This window comes from Symphodus melops, assembly GCF_947650265.1.
Source record: "Symphodus melops genome assembly, chromosome: 1".
In the NCBI taxonomy this organism is placed as follows: domain Eukaryota; kingdom Metazoa; phylum Chordata; class Actinopteri; order Labriformes; family Labridae; genus Symphodus; species Symphodus melops.
The window spans coordinates 2,777,883-2,799,041 of record NC_136691.1 but is presented as its reverse complement, the minus strand read 5'-3'; the positions used below and the strand labels follow the sequence as shown (position 1 = coordinate 2,799,041).

The 21,159-nt window shown below is 46.0% G+C and overlaps 2 protein-coding genes across 2 annotated transcripts in view; one reads left to right on the top strand and one right to left on the bottom strand.

Moving 5' to 3' along the window:
• The window catches only part of ift172 (intraflagellar transport 172), a 28,538-nt gene extending 27,052 nt beyond the window's left edge, over positions 1-1,486 (bottom strand). Inside the window, exons 1-4 of the mRNA XM_079341378.1 lie at positions 1,280-1,486; positions 577-720; positions 151-263; positions 22-61 (exon numbers count right to left, since the gene is read on the bottom strand). Of these exons, the coding sequence (XP_079197504.1) occupies positions 22-61; positions 151-263; positions 577-720; positions 1,280-1,318 (336 nt within the window). The 5' untranslated portion in view covers positions 1,319-1,486. The remainder of the gene's footprint in view (positions 1-21; positions 62-150; positions 264-576; positions 721-1,279) is intronic.
• A 2,116-nt stretch (positions 1,487-3,602) lies between these two features.
• cad (carbamoyl-phosphate synthetase 2, aspartate transcarbamylase, and dihydroorotase) lies at positions 3,603-21,076 on the top strand. The gene is made up of 44 exons (XM_079341365.1): positions 3,603-3,809; positions 4,721-4,860; positions 5,025-5,154; positions 5,316-5,458; positions 5,668-5,809; positions 6,213-6,384; positions 7,778-7,963; positions 8,051-8,160; positions 8,259-8,401; positions 8,602-8,733; positions 8,823-9,056; positions 9,140-9,361; positions 9,458-9,646; positions 9,747-9,871; positions 10,150-10,283; positions 10,477-10,589; positions 10,917-11,081; positions 11,168-11,253; positions 11,770-12,016; positions 12,097-12,195; positions 12,834-13,058; positions 13,181-13,363; positions 13,443-13,661; positions 13,888-14,055; positions 14,134-14,316; positions 14,408-14,512; positions 14,732-14,977; positions 15,477-15,558; positions 15,957-16,123; positions 16,226-16,390; positions 16,489-16,620; positions 16,718-16,919; positions 17,021-17,211; positions 17,304-17,444; positions 17,527-17,616; positions 17,771-17,912; positions 17,999-18,192; positions 18,280-18,354; positions 18,459-18,671; positions 18,864-18,989; positions 19,065-19,220; positions 19,308-19,409; positions 19,853-19,947; positions 20,201-21,076. Exons 1-44 carry the CDS (start codon positions 3,719-3,721, stop codon positions 20,298-20,300), a joined length of 6,705 nt encoding a protein of 2,234 aa, XP_079197491.1. The 5' UTR covers positions 3,603-3,718; the 3' UTR covers positions 20,301-21,076.
• Positions 21,077-21,159: the final 83 nt, after the last annotated feature.

Here is a 21,159-nt window from a genome sequence, read left to right as displayed (position 1 = left end):
GTGTCAACATTGTTTACTTACCGTTTGAACAAACTTGTTGCAGATCGCTTTCTTGTCCCCCCTAAGAAAGAGGACAACATTGAGTAGTAGAAGAAAAAAAATAAATAAAAATGCTCTCGATGCATTCACACTGAAAACTAAATCTGTTACCAGTCCTCTCCGATCCTGTAGACAAAGATGATGTTGTCAGACTGGGCGATGGCGATCTTTGTGGAGTCCGGCGAGAACGCCATGTCATTGACTGTATAGCTGTGTTTTCCATACTGAGAAAAAAACAAAAAACACATTGAGATTATTATCAACAGGCAAACTGTTTCTGTTCAGTCGATTATATTTTCTTCAACTAATCTGTTTCTCTGGCTAAATGTGTGAAGTACTCGTAATGTAGAGCTACCACACAACCTAACTCTAAAGTGTGCCAGTCTTTTTCATGACGCTGTCCATCCAAAGCTTTAAAACATTTATTTTCTTTTAAAGAGAAAATGTTCTTTATCGTGCTGTGACTTGAACTGTCTGTTTCTTCTCCTGGATGTCAGGGAGCTCAGCACCTGTGAACGTAGATATTTAATCTCTTACCTTGGAGTCCAGAGGTTTGGTGGAGAACTTGTCTTTCTTCTCTCCCTGCTCGTCATACAGCAGCACCACTCGGTCAACGGTGCACACAGCGAACTTGGTGTTGTTGGGTGCCCAGGCCAAACATGTCACTTTGGCAGCAATCTCCTGTGAAGGCAGAGAAAACAAACAAAGAGAACATGTAAACGATAAAAGCATCAATTAGACTCTTTTAACTAACCCGAACACAACTAATTTGAATTAGTTGTGTAACAAACTAACTGGTGACAAACTAAGTTGAGAGTTTCATCTCAATGTTAAAGCATGCAACAAGAAAACACCTCTGAATAATACTGCAGTATTTTGTCATTTAATTTGGGACATGCTGCTAAAAAACTTGCGTCTTAGCAAGTGTATGTGTCTAATTTATTTACTTTTTTGCTTTAAATATGTTAAAGTAAGATGTTTATTTGTACTTGTCAGATAAATACGGTTTAATAGAACTTTTTACCTCTTAAAGTAACGAGTCCCAATCAAACAAAGGTAGCTATAAACACCTGCTTTCAAGACTAACATACCTATGAGTAAGTAAATCGTTCAGAGGCTTTATCACCGAGAGGTTGTTGTGTTATTCTTGAGTTATTTTAAAAATGATTTTAAAATAATGATGCTACGCTTCAGCATCAGATAGCATTAGCAATTAGCATCTGAGCATATTTGGACTTACCTGCGGGGTTAAAAGCGTCTTTAGATGCCTAAGTTGCATTTCACAGGTGTGTTTGGGAAGTTCCTAAAGGGGGGAAATGTGTTATCAGTGCTGATATAAAGAGGATAGTTTAGTTAATAGTCATTATGGTGACCAGCTCCGAGGTGTAGCACTTAGCAAAGAGGACATCTTCGCAGTAAACAGAACTGTGATCTCCTTGGTTACGGCCTCGAGCTGGGCGGGGACTTGTGGTGCGTTTACAGACCGTGGGAAATGTGACGGACTTAAAAATAAATAAATAAATTGATAAAAATAAGTGCTTGTTGCGTAGTTTTCTTTCGACAAAATGTAAAATATTTCGATCTAAATTAAAACACTAAATTACACATGTGTTTATTTTATTTGTAGCTTGAATCTTCCATTATAACTATGTGATGTTTACGACATAAATCGAGCCGTATTACAAAAGAATGCGTAAGAAATTATATATAAACATATAAATGTATCTTAATTTACCAGAGTGCAATTCTTCAGTGGGCCTATACTAGGAATTTAAAATGTCATATGTGTGTATGACGATGTTTCCTGAGGCTAAGAGGAGGAAAAGATCACCTGGAGATGCCGGGGATTGAACCCGGGGCCTCATACATGCAAAGCATGCGCTCTACCACTGAGCTACATCCCCTTCCATGACAACCACGCAGCAAATGTACACTTTATATAATTATACTAGACAGATCTTCAAACAAGTCTGATAGATAGATAGATAGATAGATACTTTATTGATCCCGAGGGAAATTCAAGTTACCAATGATGTTCTTTGTTGTATCTTCTCTGATGTATCTTATTAGAGCACATATTTTTAGGCCTACTTCACTTAGCTGGCTTTAACATTTCCTTAATTTTTGATAAATAATGATTAAATTAATTAATTAAATTAAAAATCAAGTAATTAAAAAAACTGGTAAAATAATGTTGAATATTTTCTACGGATCAATTTATACTGAAGTATAAAAAATACTTTGAAATAATGATCCGTAACATTTAACAGCTGCCACATGTCTGTTGTAGGCTATTTCTAAAATCAGAGGTTGCAAACTTGCACAAATGTCGCCAGCCTCGTGGGTGCAAACTGAATTCCCAGCTGCTTAGAAGTTTTGGTGCTGCAGGTAAGCGATGACGTCGAAGTGGCGCCAAAGTTTGTGAAGCGTTTCTGCACCGGAAACAAAGTGTTTATGGCTTCAAAATAAAGTTGCACAAATTCCCGACGCCTCCCTTTCCACGGATTCTTTTCAAAAACATTTTTTGGAGAAGAGGCACAAGATTGCAAGATTGAATTCCTATTCCAGAAATGGCTTAAATTAAATGAGATAATTCTATCATAGTTCTATCTTTATTTTAAAGATTAGCTGAATATAAAAAGTCGACTCTAACTTACTTGAACTATTTATACTTCAGTGTCATAAAACTTGACATTCCTGTATTTATTTTTTCAGAAGGACTTCCGCTGAAATTCTCCTGATGTTGTTGTTCACACATTCACCTCACAGCGGGATACCAAATCTGTTTGACAGGTGGGGTGCAGAGGGTCTCTTCAGGGAAGCTGGGAAGGAAAAAGGTTGATGCAGCAGCTGCAGAAGACGTAACCGAGTCCACTATATGATGCTTTAATAAGAATATTTTCTATGTAAAGTCTGACAGAATCCGAATCTCACCAGTTTGCTCCACATGTTTGGAGTTGGTTTCCAAAACAACCTTTGGATACTTTCTTGATTTTCATTCCCCACTCTCTCTCTCTCTCTCTCTCTCTCTCTCTCTCTCTCTCTCTCTCTCTCTCTCTCCCCCTGATTTTAGACTATATCCACTGCTGCTACTACTACTACTACTACTACTACTACTACTACTACTACTGATAATAATAATAATAATACTAATAATAATAAAAATGAAAAGAAAATAATAATAATAAACATTTTGAAGAATAACAAAATAACAATGAAAAAAGAAATAGACGTACAAAATAACGAACAAAATATTTAAACAGAGTGTTCAATAACCCACAGTATTCATTTTATAGGTGCTTTTATTTTGACATTCTTAACGGAAACGCGCGGATTCGTTTCGTCAAACTTTCCGGTCCAGGCTGCGGGTCGACTTCCACACTGCTGGCAGCGCGTGTGGAACACTTCTCGCGCACCGTCTCGTCCGACAAACCTGGAAAAAATAACTAAACTAAACTCTCAGTTTTTAGTTTTTATTTCCTCGTAGTCGATTCATCTGACAGAAATCTGTCCGGAGCGGAAGTTGAGTTTTTTTTTAACGTTGGTGTTTCCCCCTTTTCATCTTGCATCCTCTGCCTCCTCGCGCGGCGTGCGTTTCACGTGGAGTCCGGGATTTCATCACCATCACTTCCCTGAAACATCCTTCAGTGTTCCCGGTTTGAGGGAGAAAAAAAAAAACATGACAAAGATGGCAACGCTGATCCTGGAGGACGGGACGGCGTTCAAAGGCCTCCTGTTTGGAGCAAATGTGTCAGTGTCGGGAGAAGTTGGTAAGTTTAACTTTATCACTGTTAAACCAGCAAACCTGCTAGGTGACTGAAATGTTTTATTTTTTACATGTTGTTTGAAGTGGTCACTGATCAGAGTTAAAGCGCCAACTACACCCCCAAAAAACTCCACGTTTCAATCCCCCCTCTCCTCTCGCCAAACCCCATTCATAAATCAGCCAATTTAAGGCTTCACCACCTGCCGTTGACATCTTGCATGTTTGCTCGAATACACAACATTTCACACCTTTTGTGGAGATGATCATATTGAACAGATGCATCACTTTAATCTGCTTTGAAATAAATAATGCATCGACAAGTTTGCATTTCATGCCAGCGTGTGTACAAACTGCATGTTTCTGCAGCTCTTGAGGCACGCTGTGGCAGACGGATGTGTGACCTACTTTTTGACTTGTTGAAGTGTGTAGCTGTAATGTTTCACACGAGGAAGACATGCCGAATTAAAGATCAGGCTGTGGGGATTTTCTTGCAAATCAAAGGTTTGCTCTGTATGTTTGGTGCTTTTGTGGACGAGCATGGGAACTTTAAAATGACTGAATCTTAAACGGGGTTTGGCGGGACAAACTAAGGAGATAAGCAGAAGAAGGGACTTTAAATTTGTCATGTTGGTTAGAAGAGTTACACACATCCGGGTGCCAGAAGTTAAAGCTATTTTTTACCAGCTGAGGCGTGACAGTCATCACAAATTTCACTTAACACATGAATGTTAATCCTAATAAAAACTCAAACCATGCAGACATTTATATAAAGTTCATGTCTAGAAAATTGGGATTTATTCCGACACCTGAAGTCTTGTGCTTCTTGTGTTAAAACATGTCAGGGTCACTGATCTGTCTATAGGTAGTGCTCATGCTTTAATCAAAGTGTGATGATGATTTTCTGTCTGTGTTCAGTGTTTCAGACGGGCATGGTGGGCTATCCCGAGGCGCTGACCGACCCGTCGTACCGCTGCCAGCTGCTGACGCTCACTTACCCTCTGGTGGGCAACTATGGCGTCCCGAAGAACGAAGACGGAGAGTTTGGACTGAGCAAGGTGGGATGTTATTCACAGATTGAGCTCTTGGAAGTTAAGGAGTGAAAAAGATATTCTTAGAATAAACCTTTATTAATCCCACATCAAAGAAATGTACTTTTGAGTCATAATGAAGAATTGTTTTCTCGCGCTGCATCTCCGTGTTTTTTTCCCGCCTCATTTAGTGGTTTGAGTCGTCGAAGATCCACGCCGCAGCTCTGATTATCGGCGAGCTGTCGGACAGTCCGAGTCACTGGAGCTCAGTCAAGTCGCTGGACGAGTGGCTCAAAGAGCAGGGAATCCCCGGACTACAAGGTCAGCAAATCTTGAAGTATATCGATAGCAAATATCGATGCGCTTGTCGAAATAGTTTGACAGGGAAAGTCGTGAATGGAGGAAGAGTTTCGGCGAGTTGTCCTCAAATATAGAAGTCGACGTCAGCTTCGAAGTCTTGACCGGTCTCTGCGTCCTCCCAGGCGTCGACACTCGCAGTCTGACCAAAAAGATCCGAGAGAAGGGCACCATGCTGGGGAAGCTGGTCGTAGACGGGACCCCCGAGGACAGCGTCCCCTTCGACAACCCCGACCAGAGGAACCTGGTCCAGGAGGTCTCCATGAAGGTCAGAGTCTTCATCGTCCTTTTCAGTTACTGAGAGTCCTGCTACTAAATGCTAAATCTGATCTCTTGTTATATCAGCAACATGAAGCTGAAGATTCCCGACTTCTTAGATCAAATGGAACGTGTCATTGAATTACATGCAGGACGTTGTTGTTGTTTATTTACATAAATAAAACGGTACTTTTTTTTCTTTCTCCCTTTTGTCCCCAGGAGCCCAAAGTCTTCAACCCGAGCGGCAGCTTACGGCTCACAGTGGTCGACTGCGGCATCAAATACAACCAGATCCGCTGCCTGGCTCAGAGGGGGGCGTGTGTGACCGTCGTACCCTGGGACCATCCGCTGGACAGCAAAGGTTCTGACGCACGTCTTCATCTGAACTCGTTCAGCGTTCAAACAAAACAGATTTTATGAATTTTTATTTTAAATAAGTGGAAAAAGAAACGAAACCAAACGGGTTTAAATGTCATTTATCGGCATCTTTAAAAACAAACGTCCTGGAGCTCAATCTGAGGAATATCAGGAGTAAAAAGAGCTTTTTATTCTTTCTGGAACAAAAAGCTGAGACTTGTATTTGTTGCTAAATCACAATAAATGTTTTGACACATTTTTAAAAAAAAAATGATTTTAGAAGGACTGCCTCTGAAATCACAGGGAAGTATTTACTCAAACAAAACTTCATCTTCAGGATGTTTCTGGTCATCTTATTTAAAACCTCGCCCGGTCTTTATTCCCGCCGTCTCCTCGTCTTGTTGTAGATTTCGACGGTCTGTTCATCAGTAACGGCCCCGGCGACCCTCAGTTCTGTCAGAGCACCATCAACAACGTGAGGAAGGTCGTCTGCGTGGACAATCCCAAGCCCGTGTTCGGGATCTGCCTCGGACATCAGCTGCTGTCCTTAGTCATCGGATCCAAGACCTTCAAGATGAAGTAAGACCCTCGACGTGGAGGCTTCTTTATGTTCGTCACTTTATGGTGGAGAAAAAGTTTCATTCATAAATGTAATGAATTTAAAGCCTTTAAGTTGATTGGTGGAGCAGCCAGTTGATACCTGGATGTGCTGGTTGCTTTCACATCTTTACCCAGCTGACAGGAGACGTGTTTGAAACAGGACAAAGACAAAAAATGTGCCCTCGTTGACCTGCAGTCTTCACAACCGTGTAACGCTCTCCACACACACACACACACACACACACACACACACACACACACACACACACACACACACACACACACACACACACACGTACGTTCCCTGGCAGAGCCTCGGTGTGAACTGCAGCTTTTTGCTGTTCTCAGCAGTCTGTCCCCTCCTGTACGAGCGGTGGGATGTCGGTCTGACTGCGTTTGTTATGAAAAAGATTAAAACCAACAAGCTGGCACGGAAGGAGACGCCGTCCACATCTGTCGGGTCAGAGGGTTTTTTTTTTTTTACCCCTGAGACTTCGCTGATGAGCTCTTTTTTCAGACGCGGTGTGAAGGTCACTGTGGGCTGTGTGTGTTTCTTTTACCCTGCTGAGCTGCAGCTGGCACCAGCACAGACTCAGACAGAGCTCGCCTTAACGACTCTCTGGCTTCTCACAACGACCTGAATTGAAATGGATTTAAGGCCTCGTCCACACGTAGCCGGGTTTTTGTAAAAACAAATATCCTGCTCCCTCCGTGTAGAAAAAAACGTACCTACACACAAGAAAAAACGTCATCCACACGTAACCGCAGAAGTGCGTTTAATATGCATGCCGAACGTAAACGCAGGTCTCATATGTGACGTACGAACATATTTTGTCGCAGGCAGTGACGCTTCGAAACGCAAAACCCCGGTTATTGACGTCCACATGCGAACGCATAAACGGAGAATTCACAAATCTTCACTTTGGTCGACTGTTTCTAAAAGCTGTAAATCTGCGTGTTCGTGTGGATGAGAGGCCGAAACGTAGAGAAATATCTTTGTTTGGTGAGATGCCCGGCTACGTGTGGGCGGGGCCTCAGTTGATTGGAAATTCCTGAAAGTTTTTTCCAGGAAAATCTGATTTTAATTTTATTTTTATTATTTTATTAATTCAGAAATTCCTGAAAACTTCCTGAAAGTTTCTTTAATTGGCCCCCGGGGACAAATAAAGTTTTTTGAATTGAATTGAAGTTTGAGCTCCTGTCACCGGGATGTAAACGTGACGCCTCGACACGTCTGAACAGAGCTGATGAAAGAAGAAGTTGCCATTTTCCACGCACAAAGATTTCAGATTTTTTTTTTTTTGATGGTTCATATTTTATCTTCACATCACATTGATCGATGAGATGCTTTAATCCCCTTTTTGTTTGTCAGGTACGGTAACCGCGGCCACAATCAGCCGTGCATACACAAGGGAACAGACCGCTGCTTCATCACCAGTCAGAACCACGGCTTCGCAGTCGACCCCGACACTCTGCCCAAAGACTGGGACGTCCTCTTCACCAACGCCAACGACCACACCAACGAGGGCATCGTGCACAACACTAAACCTCTGTTCAGGTAAAAAAAACACTCCCACGGATACTCCGAGAGGACGGAGGGACGACATGAAACCAGATCCGTCTGTGATTTTATTTTCTCCTCCAGTGTTCAGTTCCACCCGGAGCACATGGCCGGACCCACAGACCTCGTCAGCCTGTTCGACGTCTTCCTCGCCGCCGTCAAAGACCACAAGGAGGGAAAAGCCTCCAAAACTGGTAACAAACATTTTTTATTTTAAAGATTTATTTTTCCTCTTTTTGACGGCTTCATCCTGCCTGTTAACGGGAGCTTGTGTGTGTTTGTTTGTTTCCAGTGAAGCAGCGCCTCATGGACCACCTCACCTACCCGGGCTCCCCGAAGCCTGAAGAGATGGTCCGACCCAGGAAGGTCCTGATCCTGGGTTCTGGAGGACTGTCCATCGGCCAGGCGGGAGAGTTTGACTACTCGGGCTCTCAGGTGTGTCTGCACGTCCTTCCTTCTTATTAAAGGGAATTTTCTTTAAGGGGGAGGGATCCGGGGGTTTTTTAAAATTCACAACTTCCTGATTATGCCAATCATGTATTGGCCCCGCCCCCTTTTATGCATCACATCGATACAGAATACCACTGCACCTCTGTTAAGGTTTTAAAGTGAGTTTAATTTTGGGGTTTTTTCAGGCTATTAAGGCGCTCAAGGAGGAGAACATCCAGACGGTCCTGATCAACCCGAACATCGCCACTGTGCAGACGTCCAAAGGGCTCGCTGACAAAGTCTACTTCCTGCCGCTCACGTCGGAGTACGTCACGGAGGTACGAAGGCTTCAGTGCGAGGAAAGATGAAACTCCTTGATGTTGTCCTGGCTCTTAAAGTCGTAGCGTCTTTATTTGTTCTCTCTCAGGTGATAAAGAACGAGCGTCCGGACGGCGTGCTGCTGACCTTCGGCGGTCAGACAGCTCTGAACTGCGGCGTGGAGCTGACCAAGCTCGGCGTCCTGGAGAAGTACAGCGTCAAAGTCCTGGGAACGCCCGTGGCCTCCATCGAGATGACGGAGGACAGGAAGATCTTTGTGGAGAAAATGGAGGAGATCAACGAACACGTCGCTCCGAGCGAAGCGGCGTTGTCCGTGGAGCAGGTTGGGGGGAAGACGCGTTGAAGCGTGAAATATTAGAAACCCGGATGAATTCCTTCAGAGAGTGTAACCTGCGTCTCTTCTAGGCCGTGGCCGCTGCAGAACGTCTGGGCTACCCCGTCCTGGTCCGCTCTGCGTTCGCTCTCGGCGGTCTGGGCTCGGGCTTCGCCAACAACAGAGAAGAGTTAACGTCTCTGGTGACGTCCGCCTTCGCACACACCTCCCAGGTGCTGGTGGACAAATCCCTCAAAGGCTGGAAGGAGATCGAGTACGAGGTGGTGCGAGACGCCTACGACAACTGTGTGACTGTAAGCGAAGAAGAAAAATCCGTAATTTTAATTTTTTTTAATTTTTTTTAAATCCTCCGTATCTGATCGTTCTGATTTCTGTTCTTCCTCCTCCAGGTGTGTAACATGGAGAATATTGACCCTCTGGGCATCCATACAGGAGAGTCCATTGTGGTGGCGCCCAGTCAGACGCTAAACGACCATGAATACAACATGCTGAGGAACACGGCCATTAAAGTGATCCGGCACCTCGGCATCGTGGGAGAGTGCAACATCCAGTACGCTCTGAACCCGGAGTCCGAGCAGGTACACCAGATATTCTGCTTTATCATTATTATTATTATCATTATTATTATTATTATTATTCTCCACACACATTACAATGTTCCCGCTGATGTTTCTGCAGTACTACATCATCGAGGTGAACGCTCGTCTGTCCAGGAGTTCAGCCCTGGCCAGCAAGGCGACGGGTTATCCTCTGGCGTACGTGGCAGCTAAACTCGGCCTGGGCATCCCGCTGCCGCAGCTCAAGTACGTCTCTCAATATCAGGATAACAGATGATGTCAACAAATAAATAAAAAAATGAATAAAAATAACAGGAAGACACATAAATTCAGTGTTGAACTACAAATTAAATCTCTATTTTCCCTGTAATCCTTTGAAACTGCTCGGTATTTAGGTAGCCGATTTACAACTGGCCGGCGACTGTAGCTGGAAATTAGCCGCGAAGGCTAAACCTTCTCCTTTCTCTGTAACTGTCCAGGAAATAATAAACTAAACATCTGTTTTGGTGTTTTTTTTCCTGCAGGAACTCCGTCACAAACTCGACCACGGCTAACTTTGAGCCCAGTTTGGATTACTGTGTGGTGAAGGTTCCTCGCTGGGATCTCAGCAAGTTCCTCCGGGTTTCCACCAAGATCGGCAGCTCCATGAAGAGCGTCGGTAAGAGGAGGGAAAAAAACCAAGCTTTATGAACTTTAAATGTTGGTGCTGGGAGGAGGGAGGGTTGTTTGAGGTTTATTTTTTTTCGGGCCTGTATTGTAGAGATATGGGACGGTGAACCCACCTGTGATCTTGTCCCACTCCACTTAATCTGAATCTGAAAGTCACATGACCTCCCGTGTTTTTCTTCCAGGTGAGGTCATGGCGATCGGCCGCAGCTTCGAGGAGGCTTTCCAGAAAGCTCTGAGGATGGTGGACGAGAACTGTGTCGGCTTTGATCACACCATCAAGCCCGTCTCTGACAACGTAAGAGAAACTATTTCTTTCAAACGTTTTTAATCTGTATCAGATTTTTTATTTTATTTTTTCCTTTGCTTAGACTTAGACTTGTTGTATTTACAAAATAAAAAAATTAAAAATATGAAATACAAAATAAAAATATAAAATACAAAAAAAAATAATAAAACTACAAAATAAAAAAATAAAATAAAAAATAAAATACAAAAAAAAAAAAAAAAATACAAAATAAAAAAAATAAAACATGCATGTCATCGTGTGATTGTTAAATAATCGGGCTCTATTGTTGCGATGTGTTCCGTGACATTTTGCTCTCACCTCCTTCGGCCCTCTCAGGAGTTGCAGACTCCCACGGATAAGCGAATCTTTGTCCTGGCGTCGGCGTTCCGAGCCGGCTACACGGTGGATCAGCTGTACGATCTCACGAAGATCGACCGCTGGTTCCTGCACAAGATGAAGAACATCGCCGACCACGAGCGACTTCTGGAGACGTACAACCAGGTGAGTCTGATGAAGAGGAAACATACACATACAGGATCAGCAGCACTTGTATGTATTAGTGTTATTAACATGAATCTTTCCATCAGGATGAGAGTGCCATGCCTCCAGAGGTGATGAGGAAGGCCAAGCAGCTCGGCTTCTCGGACAAGCAGATCGCGCTGGCTGTGCAGAGGTGAGAGGGAAAGACGATATGAACCCGAGGATGCAGCGCCTGCTTATTTTGAGCTGGCTTTTCGATGACACTGGAGAGGAAAGACGAGTGTCTGGAAGCGTAGCTCTTGATCTCATCTTGTTCTCTTTAAATTTATAAATGTTGACTTCAACACAAGCAAGGAGACGTGACCAAATCATGCTGTATCATGTCTATAAACCCCTCGATTTCAGCCCTGCTCAGAACAGGCTGTTTCTGTGTCTGTAGCTTTAAATATGTAAATGAGCTGTGTCTGGCCACGCCCCCTCTCTGGAAGGGCTCGGGTGTACTCTGTGTTTTCTGGCTCCATGTCCTATTGTTTACGGTGAGAAGGCAGACTCAGAGGGCAGAACAAACACCTAGCTGTGGGAGTGTCACCCACCTGGGGGAGGGGCCCTTTGTGATGTCATGAAGGGAACATCTCCAAACGGCCTGTTTTGAGCACATTTATCGTGCCGTATCCTTGAATCGGTGTGCGTTTTTGTTTCGCTCCTGCAGCACGGAGCTCGTAGTGAGAAAGCTGCGTCACGATTGGTCCATCCTCCCGGTGGTGAAGCAGATCGACACGGTGGCCGCCGAATGGCCCGCCTTCACCAACTACCTCTACCTGACGTACCACGGCACGGAGGACGACCTGGCCTTCAACGATCAGCACATCATGGTGATCGGCTCGGGCGTGTACCGCATCGGCAGCAGCGTGGAGTTTGACTGGTGCGCCGTCGGATGCATCACGGAGCTCAGGAGGGTGAGTGAAGCTGCTGCTTAACCCTGAAGTCCCTGACTGTCACCTGATATATTAAACTACAACTGTTCTCTTGATTGTAGATGGGGTACAAGACCATCATGGTGAACTACAACCCAGAGACGGTCAGCACGGACTACGACATGTGTGACCGCCTCTACTTTGACGAGATCTCCTTCGAGGTAAGACGAGCCGTTCATCTCTGTTATTGTTGTTGTAAATTCAGATGATTGGATGGAGTTGTGAAAAAAATAGAAAAACGTCGACTTTTCAAAGTTCACTCAACTTTGTCCTGTCCTAACGTAGATTTCATTCATGCTCCTTAATCGATTTCTTTAATTTTGTCTTTATGCAAGTTACACTTCACATCTGGGTGAAATGAGCTTTTCAAATAAAATGTAATAGAATTATCAGCGTGTTGCACGAGCTGGATTCTTTCCTTTTCAAAGTGTCCTCACCGCCTGCATGAGACGCAGTCTGACACGGCTCTCGTTTGATCCCTGACGCACCGTTTCTATTTTTTCCTCTCTGTCGCTTACGTTAGTCGGAGGAGGAGGAGAGAATTAAAAATGAATGTGATTAAATTAAATGCATGGTGGACAGCGAGTGCAATGTAACAGGAAGCACCCTGGCTGTCAGAGTAACTTCCATATTTTGGTCTGCACCGAGACTCGAACCGGTGACCCTGTCGGCCCCTGCAGCGAGTCTTTTACAGGCCGAGCACGATTGGGATTAAATGCATCTGAAGCCGCCTTATAAAATAAATCCTGGTATTGTGACGCCTCCACGAGTTCTGAGGTTCCCGTCGTGTGTTTCTCAGGTGGTGATGGATATCTACGAGAGAGAAAACCCGGACGGCGTGATCCTCTCCATGGGAGGTCAGCTGCCCAACAACATCGCCATGTCGCTGCATCGTCAGCAGTGCCGCATCCTCGGCACCTCCCCCGAGTTCATCGACTCTGCGGAGAACAGGTTCAAGTTCTCCCGAATGCTCGACACCATCGGGATCAGCCAGCCGCAGTGGAAGGAGCTCTCGGACACGGAGGTACGACAGACCCCGGGCTCCGAGACCTCGGGCTCCGAGACCCCGGGCTCCGTTTTCAAAGATCGGAGAGTCAAGTTAGCACGATGCTAAAATCTTCTTCTTCTTCTTCTTCTTCTCTTCAGTCTGCGGTGAAGTTCTGTGAGACGGTGGGTTACCCCTGCCTGGTTCGACCTTCTTACGTTCTCAGCGGCGCGGCCATGAACGTGGCCTACGGCGACAGCGACCTGGAGAAGTACCTGAGCAGCGCCGTCGCCGTGTCCAAAGAACATCCTGTCGTCATCTCTAAATTTATCCAGGAGGCCAAGGTGAGCCGGAGACGCACTCGTCAGCCCGTCCTCGCCACAGTTTGAATTCGGCCTAAATGTGTGTGTTTGTGTTTCTCAGGAGATAGACGTGGACGCCGTCGCCTCTGACGGGGTGGTGTTGGCCATCGCCGTGTCTGAACACGTGGAGAACGCCGGCGTTCACTCCGGTGACGCCACGCTGGTCACGCCGCCGCAGGATCTCAATCAGAAGACGATGGAGAGGATCAAGATGATCGTCCACGCCATCGGACAGGAGCTGCAGGTCACCGGGCCTTTTAACCTGCAGCTGATTGCAAAGGTAAGAATCGCTGATGGGAACACGTGATCAGATAGTCTTTGTTGAAATGTCTAGAGCGAATTTTTTTTTTTTATTGCGAAGTACATTTACACATGCAAGGAATTTGTTTTTGGTGTATCGGCGCCAAAACGCTAAAAATGAGACGGCGTTTATTCAAACGGGCGTTTCTCCTTGGAGGAAGATTTAGTGTCCTTGATGCTGTTTTTTTGTCCGTTTGTCTCGACAGGACGACCAGCTGAAGGTCATCGAGTGCAACGTCCGAGTCTCCCGCTCCTTCCCCTTCGTATCCAAGACTCTGGGCGTGGACCTCGTTTCCCTGGCAACCCAGGTCATCGTAGGCGAGGAGGTGGAGCCTCTGGGCCTGATGAGGGGGAAAGGGATCGTAGGCGTCAAGGTGAGAGAGAGAGAGAGAGAGGAGGAATGCGTCGGGCGTGTTCTCTCCTCCTGAACGTTTCTCGCCGTTTCCTCCCAGGTTCCTCAGTTCTCCTTCTCTCGGCTGGCGGGAGCTGACGTGGTGCTCGGGGTGGAGATGACCAGCACGGGGGAGGTGGCGTGCTTCGGAGAGAACAGATACGAGGCGTACCTCAAAGCGATGCTCTCCACAGGATTCAAGATCCCGCAGAAGAACATCCTGCTCTCCATCGGCAGCTACAAGGTCAAACGGTTCATTTTCATGACGTGCGACACTGAACAACCCGTTAAATGAAGACCATGTTAAATATCACATTTTCTGTTTTTTTTAACAGAACAAGAGCGAGCTGCTTCCCACTGTGCAGGCTCTGGAGTCTCTGGGTTATGATCTCTACGCCAGTCTGGGCACTGCAGACTTCTACACCGAACACGGAGTCAAGGTGACGACAAAAACATCTGTCTCACACGCAGATTTATAAAGATGCATCAAATAAACGGGAAATTCACAAAAATAATCACAGATACTAAAAAAGACGATTTGTCGTGTTGGCAAATAAAGGATCTTTGATCGTGTTTTAAGTTGTTTGATCAGAGCAGGACTGAGTTTTTTTTTTTTCTCGTTTTCTCTTCCGACCACTTCCTTCCTGTCCGGCCTTCAGGTGACGGCGGTGGATTGGCCATTCGAGGAGGAAGAGAGCGACTGTCCCACCAAAGAGAAGCAGCGCAGCATCATGAACTACTTGGAGGAGAATCACTTCGACCTGGTGGTCAACCTCTCCATGAGGAACAGCGGCGGTCGCAGGCTCTCCTCCTTCGTCACCAAAGGCTACCGGACGAGGCGCATGGCCATCGACTACTCGGTGCCGCTCATCATCGACATCAAGTGCACCAAGCTCTTTGTGCAGGTGAAAAGACTCGGTTTTTTTTCCTTCCTCAAATTAAAGAAGCTCTCGAGTTGTTACCTCCAGTCATAGGCGGAAATCCCGGGGGGGGGGGGACAGGGGGCTTGTAGTCCATTTGGACGTTTGGACTACAAGCACAAATAAGATCTCTTTAGAAAGCTAAAACTCTGCAGATTCAGAGCATAGTATTGTTATCCTCAAAAACCTTAAAACTGTCTCTGTGTCAATCAGAAAAAGTGGAGGACAGATGAGTCTCAACATGCTCCTAAAAGCCCCCCCCCCCCCCCCAGTGTCATTACTTCTGTCTCTCATATTTCACATCTCTAAGTTTGGTGAAACAGACGACCAGCTGACACTTCATCATCCTGTTTGGTTTAAAAATATGAGTCAGCGTGTTCTCTTACATCCTACGTTTCATAGCAGTGTGTTCGTCCTCTCTTGATAAAACAGAACTTTTTATCCCAGCTTTTGGTGTCTCCCTCCCTCCACCACTGTTTCTCAGGCTCTTCATCAGATTGGACGGAAACCTCCGGTGAAAACTCACATCGACAGCATGACATCTCAGACGCTGGTCCGTCTGCCCGGTGAGTCGCTGACCCATTCAGCGTTTTTTTTATTTTATTTTTTTTTATTCTGATCATTCTTTTTCTTCTTCAGCTGAAAAACAGATTGCTAACTTTTTTCCTTTCTTTGAGTAGCAATTGGATCAATTTTAGCGAAGAAGCTAATTAGATTAGCTCTGAAAACAGCGACAAGAAACTTTTTCTAAAAACAAATTAAAAATATCTTATATCGTATATTTAAGGAGGAAATTCACAGATAAATAAAGTGGATTTTTTTTTTTGGGCTTCCCCCGATTCTAAAAGTATTTTAAAAAAAATAATAACCTGATTGATAGACGCTGAATGTTTTACTGTTATTAAACAAATCGTCCAGTGTAACCATGCCCGAACTACAAGCCTGTTTTCTAATTGGTTGTCAGGACTGATCGATGTGCACGTCCACCTGCGGGAGCCTGGAGCCACACACAAGGAGGACTTCTCCTCGGGCACGGCGGCCGCTCTGGCCGGAGGCGTGACCATGGTGTGCGCCATGCCCAACACTTCCCCCGCCATCACCGACCCCAACACCCTCGCCCTCGTGCAGAAGGTAAGGCCCTCGTGTCTCCTCGTGTGTGTGTGTGTGTTCACGTCATGTCTGCCTGCGTGGCTCCGCCTCGGCTCAACCCTCTTGTCGCGTTTTTAATCGCAGCTGGCCAAAGATGGCTGCCGCTGCGACTACGCCCTGTATCTGGGCGCAGCTTCGGACAACGCTGCCATCCTGCCGTCCATCGCTAACCAGGCTGCCGGTCTGAAGATGTACCTGAACGACACGTACTCCACCCTGAAGATGGACAACGTGTCCCTCTGGATGGAGGTAGGATCTCTCACAGCTCCACGTGGCTCCTTTTAAATCCCAACCCTTCGTCGATCTCTGTCCGCACTGAGCTAACGTCTTCCTGTTTCCGTGTGAAGCACTTTGAGAAGTGGCCCAAACAGATGCCGATCGTCGCCCACGCTGAGAAGCAGACGGTGGCCGCCATCCTGATGGTGGCTCAGCTCTACCAGAGGCCGGTCCACATCTGCCACGTGGCCAAGAAGGAGGAGGTGACCCGGGTTTCTCATAACCTTAAACCTCGGCTGTGTGAACGCCATGTCGGGTTTTTCTAAACTTGAACTGTTTTTTTTTTTTGTTTTTTTTCAGATCCTGATTATTCGGGCGGCGAAGCAGAAGGGCATCCAGGTCACATGTGAGGTGGCGCCTCATCACCTCTTCCTGTGTGAGGACCACGTGGCAGATATTGGCGACGGACGTGCGCAGGTCCGACCCATGCTGGGAGCGCGCGAGGACATGGACGCTCTGTGGGAGAACCTGGACATCATCGACTGCTTCGCCACCGATCACGGTCAGTGAACGCACGTCGCGACCATTTTTTATTTTTAACGCCAGCCGAGGAATCGAGTCACATCGAGAAGTGTTTTTTTTTTTTTTCTTTTCTTTTTTTAGCTCCTCACTCTGTCGAGGAAAAAAACAGCGAGCGTCCTCCTCCGGGTTACCCCGGCCTGGAGACGATGCTGCCGCTGCTCCTCACCGCCGTCAGCGACGGGCGCCTAACTCTGGATGACATCATCAGGCGTCTCTATGACAACCCACGCAGGATCTTCAACCTGCCCGCCCAGGAAAACACCTACGTGGAGGTACACGCGTGCAGAGCCTCTCCTGATGGAGGTGGATTTTTCTCTCGGCTGTTCAAACTTTAAACTCTTTATTATTTCTTTTCGTCCCTCAGGTGGACCTGGAGCAGGAGTGGGTCATTCCTCAGGCCATGCAGTTCACTAAGTCCAAGTGGACTCCTTTCCAGGGTCTGAAGGTGAAGGGCAAAGTCCGCCGCGTGGTCCTGCGAGGAGAGGTGGCTTACATCGACGGCCAGGTCAGCCATCGCTCGCTCACACACGATGGGTCTCTATGTTTGTGACTCGGGTTCAGAGTTTCCTCTTTTCTCTCTCTCTCAGGTGTTGGTACCTCCTGGTTACGGTGAAGATGTGAAAACTTGGCCTGCTGCCTCGGTCCATCCTTCTGAACTGGTTAAAGACGGTCCAATGGTATTAAAAAAAAAATCATAATCCAAAAAAAGATTTAGACGAGATGTTAAGACGGAAAAAAGTCACAGCTGGATGATTGTAAATTTCTCTCTCTCTCTCTCTCTCTCTCTCTCTCTCCCTCTCCCTCTCCCTCTCCCTCTCTCTCTCTCTGAAGACTCCAGAGCGCCCACGTCCCACTCCTCCTCGAGAAGGCCCGGTCCGGACTCGAGCAGCAAGCCCCCGACGGTCAGCGGGAGAGAGCCGCTACCTGCTTCCCCCTCGCATCCACCGCTCCTCAGACCCGGGTCTACCCCCAGGTACTACAACTCCCACAATGCTGTTTTTTTTTTTTTTGGTCTTCTTGTATTGAAAGTGTTTCATGTTGTCTCTTTGCTCTCTGCAGAGATGGTGATGCTCCCACCTACGGGTGCAGGTGAAGCCTACAGCCACCCTCCTCCTCTGTCCAGGCTGCTGTCCCCTCAGTCAGGACCGGGGCAGACTGCTGTCGCACAGGGGTCCCACTTTCAGACCTCTCCTCTGCTGCACCTGCTGGTGGGACAGCACATCCTGTCGGTCAGGCAGTTCAGCAAAGAGCAGGTACACCTGACAAACCCGTGAACCAATCAGGCTGCACATGAACGACTGTTTCCATCATTCAGTTTCTGTGTTTTTTGTTTGTTTTAGATGTCTCACCTTTTCAACGTCGCCCACACTCTGCGTCTGATGGTTCAGAAGGAGCGAAGCCTGGACATCCTCAAGGTTTGGTTTTCATTCCCCTGAAACGCATTTTAAAACCCCCTTTGACTTCAGCTCAGCTAAATAAATAAAAAACAAACCTGCTCTCTTTCTTCTAACCTGCACAGGGTAAAGTCATGGCGTCCATGTTCTACGAGGTCAGCACTCGCACCAGCAGCTCCTTCGTGGCGGCCATGCAGCGTATGGGCGGCTCGGTCGTCCACTTCAGCGATTCCACCTCGTCTTCACAGAAAGGAGAGTCTCTGACAGACTCCGTCCAGACCATGAGCTGCTACGCCGACGTCCTGGTCCTGCGACATCCGTCGCCTGGAGCTGTAGAGGCGAGTTTATTCTAAGCTTCTTGGGAGGAAAAAGTGGGGGAGGGGCTTACTGCCCTTTGTGATGTCATGAAGGGAAAGTGCAGCAGGCAGAAGACAGAGAGGACGGAGAGAGACGAGGAACACACATTAGAGTTAGAGGAACATGGCGAAGTGGATTTTTAACCTCTCTCTCTCTTTCTCTCTGTCCCTCAGAGTGCATCTCGTCACTGCCGTAAACCGGTGATCAATGCTGGCGACGGCGTCGGGGAGCATCCGACCCAGGCTCTGCTGGACGTCTTCACCATCAGGGAGGAGCTGGGGACGGTCAACGGCATGACGGTGAGTGAACGGGAAGCTCTCGTGTTTATCGTCTGCTTGTTCCACGTCACGACTATAAATCTGTCCTTCTCTCAGATAACGATGGTTGGCGATCTGAAGCACGGCCGTACGGTTCACTCCCTCGCCAAACTGCTAACTCAGTACCGCATCACGCTGCGCTACGTGGCTCCCAAGAACCTGCACATGCCGGCAGAGATCCTCAGCTACGTGGCCTCAAAGGGCATCAAACAGGTGCGGACGAGCAGACTTGAATAAACTGATAGTGAATCACACGGTAACAGTTAGATTAAATCGTGTTTTTTGTAACCGGTTCTGCAGGAGGAGTTTGACAGCATCGAGGAAGCTCTGCCGGAGACAGACGTCCTCTACATGACGAGGATCCAGAAGGAGAGGTTTGCGTCTGAGGAGGAGTACAACGCAGTGAGTTAAACTATTGTTTGATTCACCTTCAGCCTGGAATCTGTCGCACAAAGACCTGGAAGCATGCTGCTGTTTTTAGCTTGACTGTTTGAACTTCTGACTCCCAGATTTGACTCATTGATGGTGTTATTATAATCCAAAATGTTTTGTAAATTGCACCTCGTCTCCATTTGTTTATTTGTCTGCAACTTTGAGTTTTTTTGCCGCTGCCTGTCTCGGCCGGGTCTCACTTGAAAAAGAGGTTCTTAATAATTTTTTTAAATTTTTTTCATTGCATCTCCTGCTTTTTGACTTTGTCTCTACATATTGTGACAGAACGGCACAAAAAAGTTGAAACTTTTCTTCGTGTGAAACCTTTGCAATGTGAAAGTTTCAGTGACTGAATCCAGCACACTGTAAGACTCTTTCCATCTGTGACTGTCTGACTTCACTTTGTCCCTCAGTGCTTCGGCCAGTTCATCCTCACTCCTCACATCATGACTGTGGCCAAAAAGAAGATGGTGGTGATGCATCCGCTGCCCAGAGTCAATGAAATCAGGTAAAGATCAACCAGCGCTGAGTCTTTCAAAGTGCATCAAAGTGTTAGTCCTCCCTCTTTGAGTTCTTGAATGGAGCCTAAATGTGTTTATTGTCATTCAAAGAAAGAGACGGCTTCATGCCGTGCAACACAAGTCCAAACATCGGACATGATTCTGTGACTTCTGAAGTTCAGTCTTAATTTGCACAAACTCAAATTAATATTAATTCTTCTCTTATGTTCCTCTTTTTTTTTCTCTCTCTCTTTTTTTCAGTGCGGAGGTGGACACCGACCCCCGGGCGGCTTATTTCCGTCAGGCAGAGAACGGCATGTACATCCGTATGGCCCTGCTGGCCACCGTACTGGGCAGATAGACCCGTGTGCTGTGGGTTTGTAGCACAGAGATAAACAAACATAGAGAGTAATACATATTAGACACCAGCATTTTCCCCTCCTGGAATCAGTGGGATTTCTTTTTCCCTGTCCTTTTTTAAAAAAAAAAAAAAAAAAAAAGAGAGAGGAAAAAAAAAAGGGGCTATAACTGAGTGGTAAAGTTACAGTATATCATGCTTCATGTCATGTTAGCAAACCAATCCTTTCTATTTCACATCTCAGTCGTATTAAAGAGTCTATAAACAGTTTCTATAACACAGTTTATTAAACTGGAATCGCTACGATGCTGTGTTTTGACCGAAGAGATTAAAAGCTCGTCTGTGATTGTGAACAAAACCGTCAGTGTTTGTGCATCAGTATGAGCCAATGGGAGGCCGAGAAAAGTATCAAATATGATAGCATCGAGATTATAGCGTTGACGGTACTTTAATGTGTAATTACTGAAATCGAGTCTCTGCAGAGTCTCCTCATCGATCCAGCTGCAGGTACAATCAAAGGGACCATTTTGGATACTAAAAAGAAAAAATGAACGCTCAGCTTTATGGGATAATTATAGTGTGCCATCAATCCTATTCTGTATCGTTCTTTCATGTGTAGCATTAACTCTGAGTGAACACGCACAATTGTTTTGGGGGTAGTTGCTGCTACTGTCTGTGATTTCTTTATACTACTGTTACTGTTTTGTTTTTTTATCATTTCAATGTCGGTGAGTTATTTTCTATAATGTGGATAAATAAATAATAAAAACCGTTTTGCAGTTCAAACTGTCCTTTATGTTACTCACATGTGGATCATCTGCTACAGTTTTGACTTTTGATTTAATGCACAAAAAAAGAAACT

Excerpts from the sequence above, each read along its gene's own strand:
- cad (XM_079341365.1), top strand. The coding sequence starts at position 3,719 with ATGACAAAGATGGCAACGCTGATCCTGGAGGACGGGACGGCGTTCAAA. Across the intron at positions 5,459-5,667 it reads TCCAGGAGGTCTCCATGAAG|GAGCCCAAAGTCTTCAACCC; the intron begins GTCAGAGTCTTC and ends TTTTGTCCCCAG. Across the intron at positions 18,193-18,279 it reads GGCAGTTCAGCAAAGAGCAG|ATGTCTCACCTTTTCAACGT; the intron begins GTACACCTGACA and ends TGTTTGTTTTAG.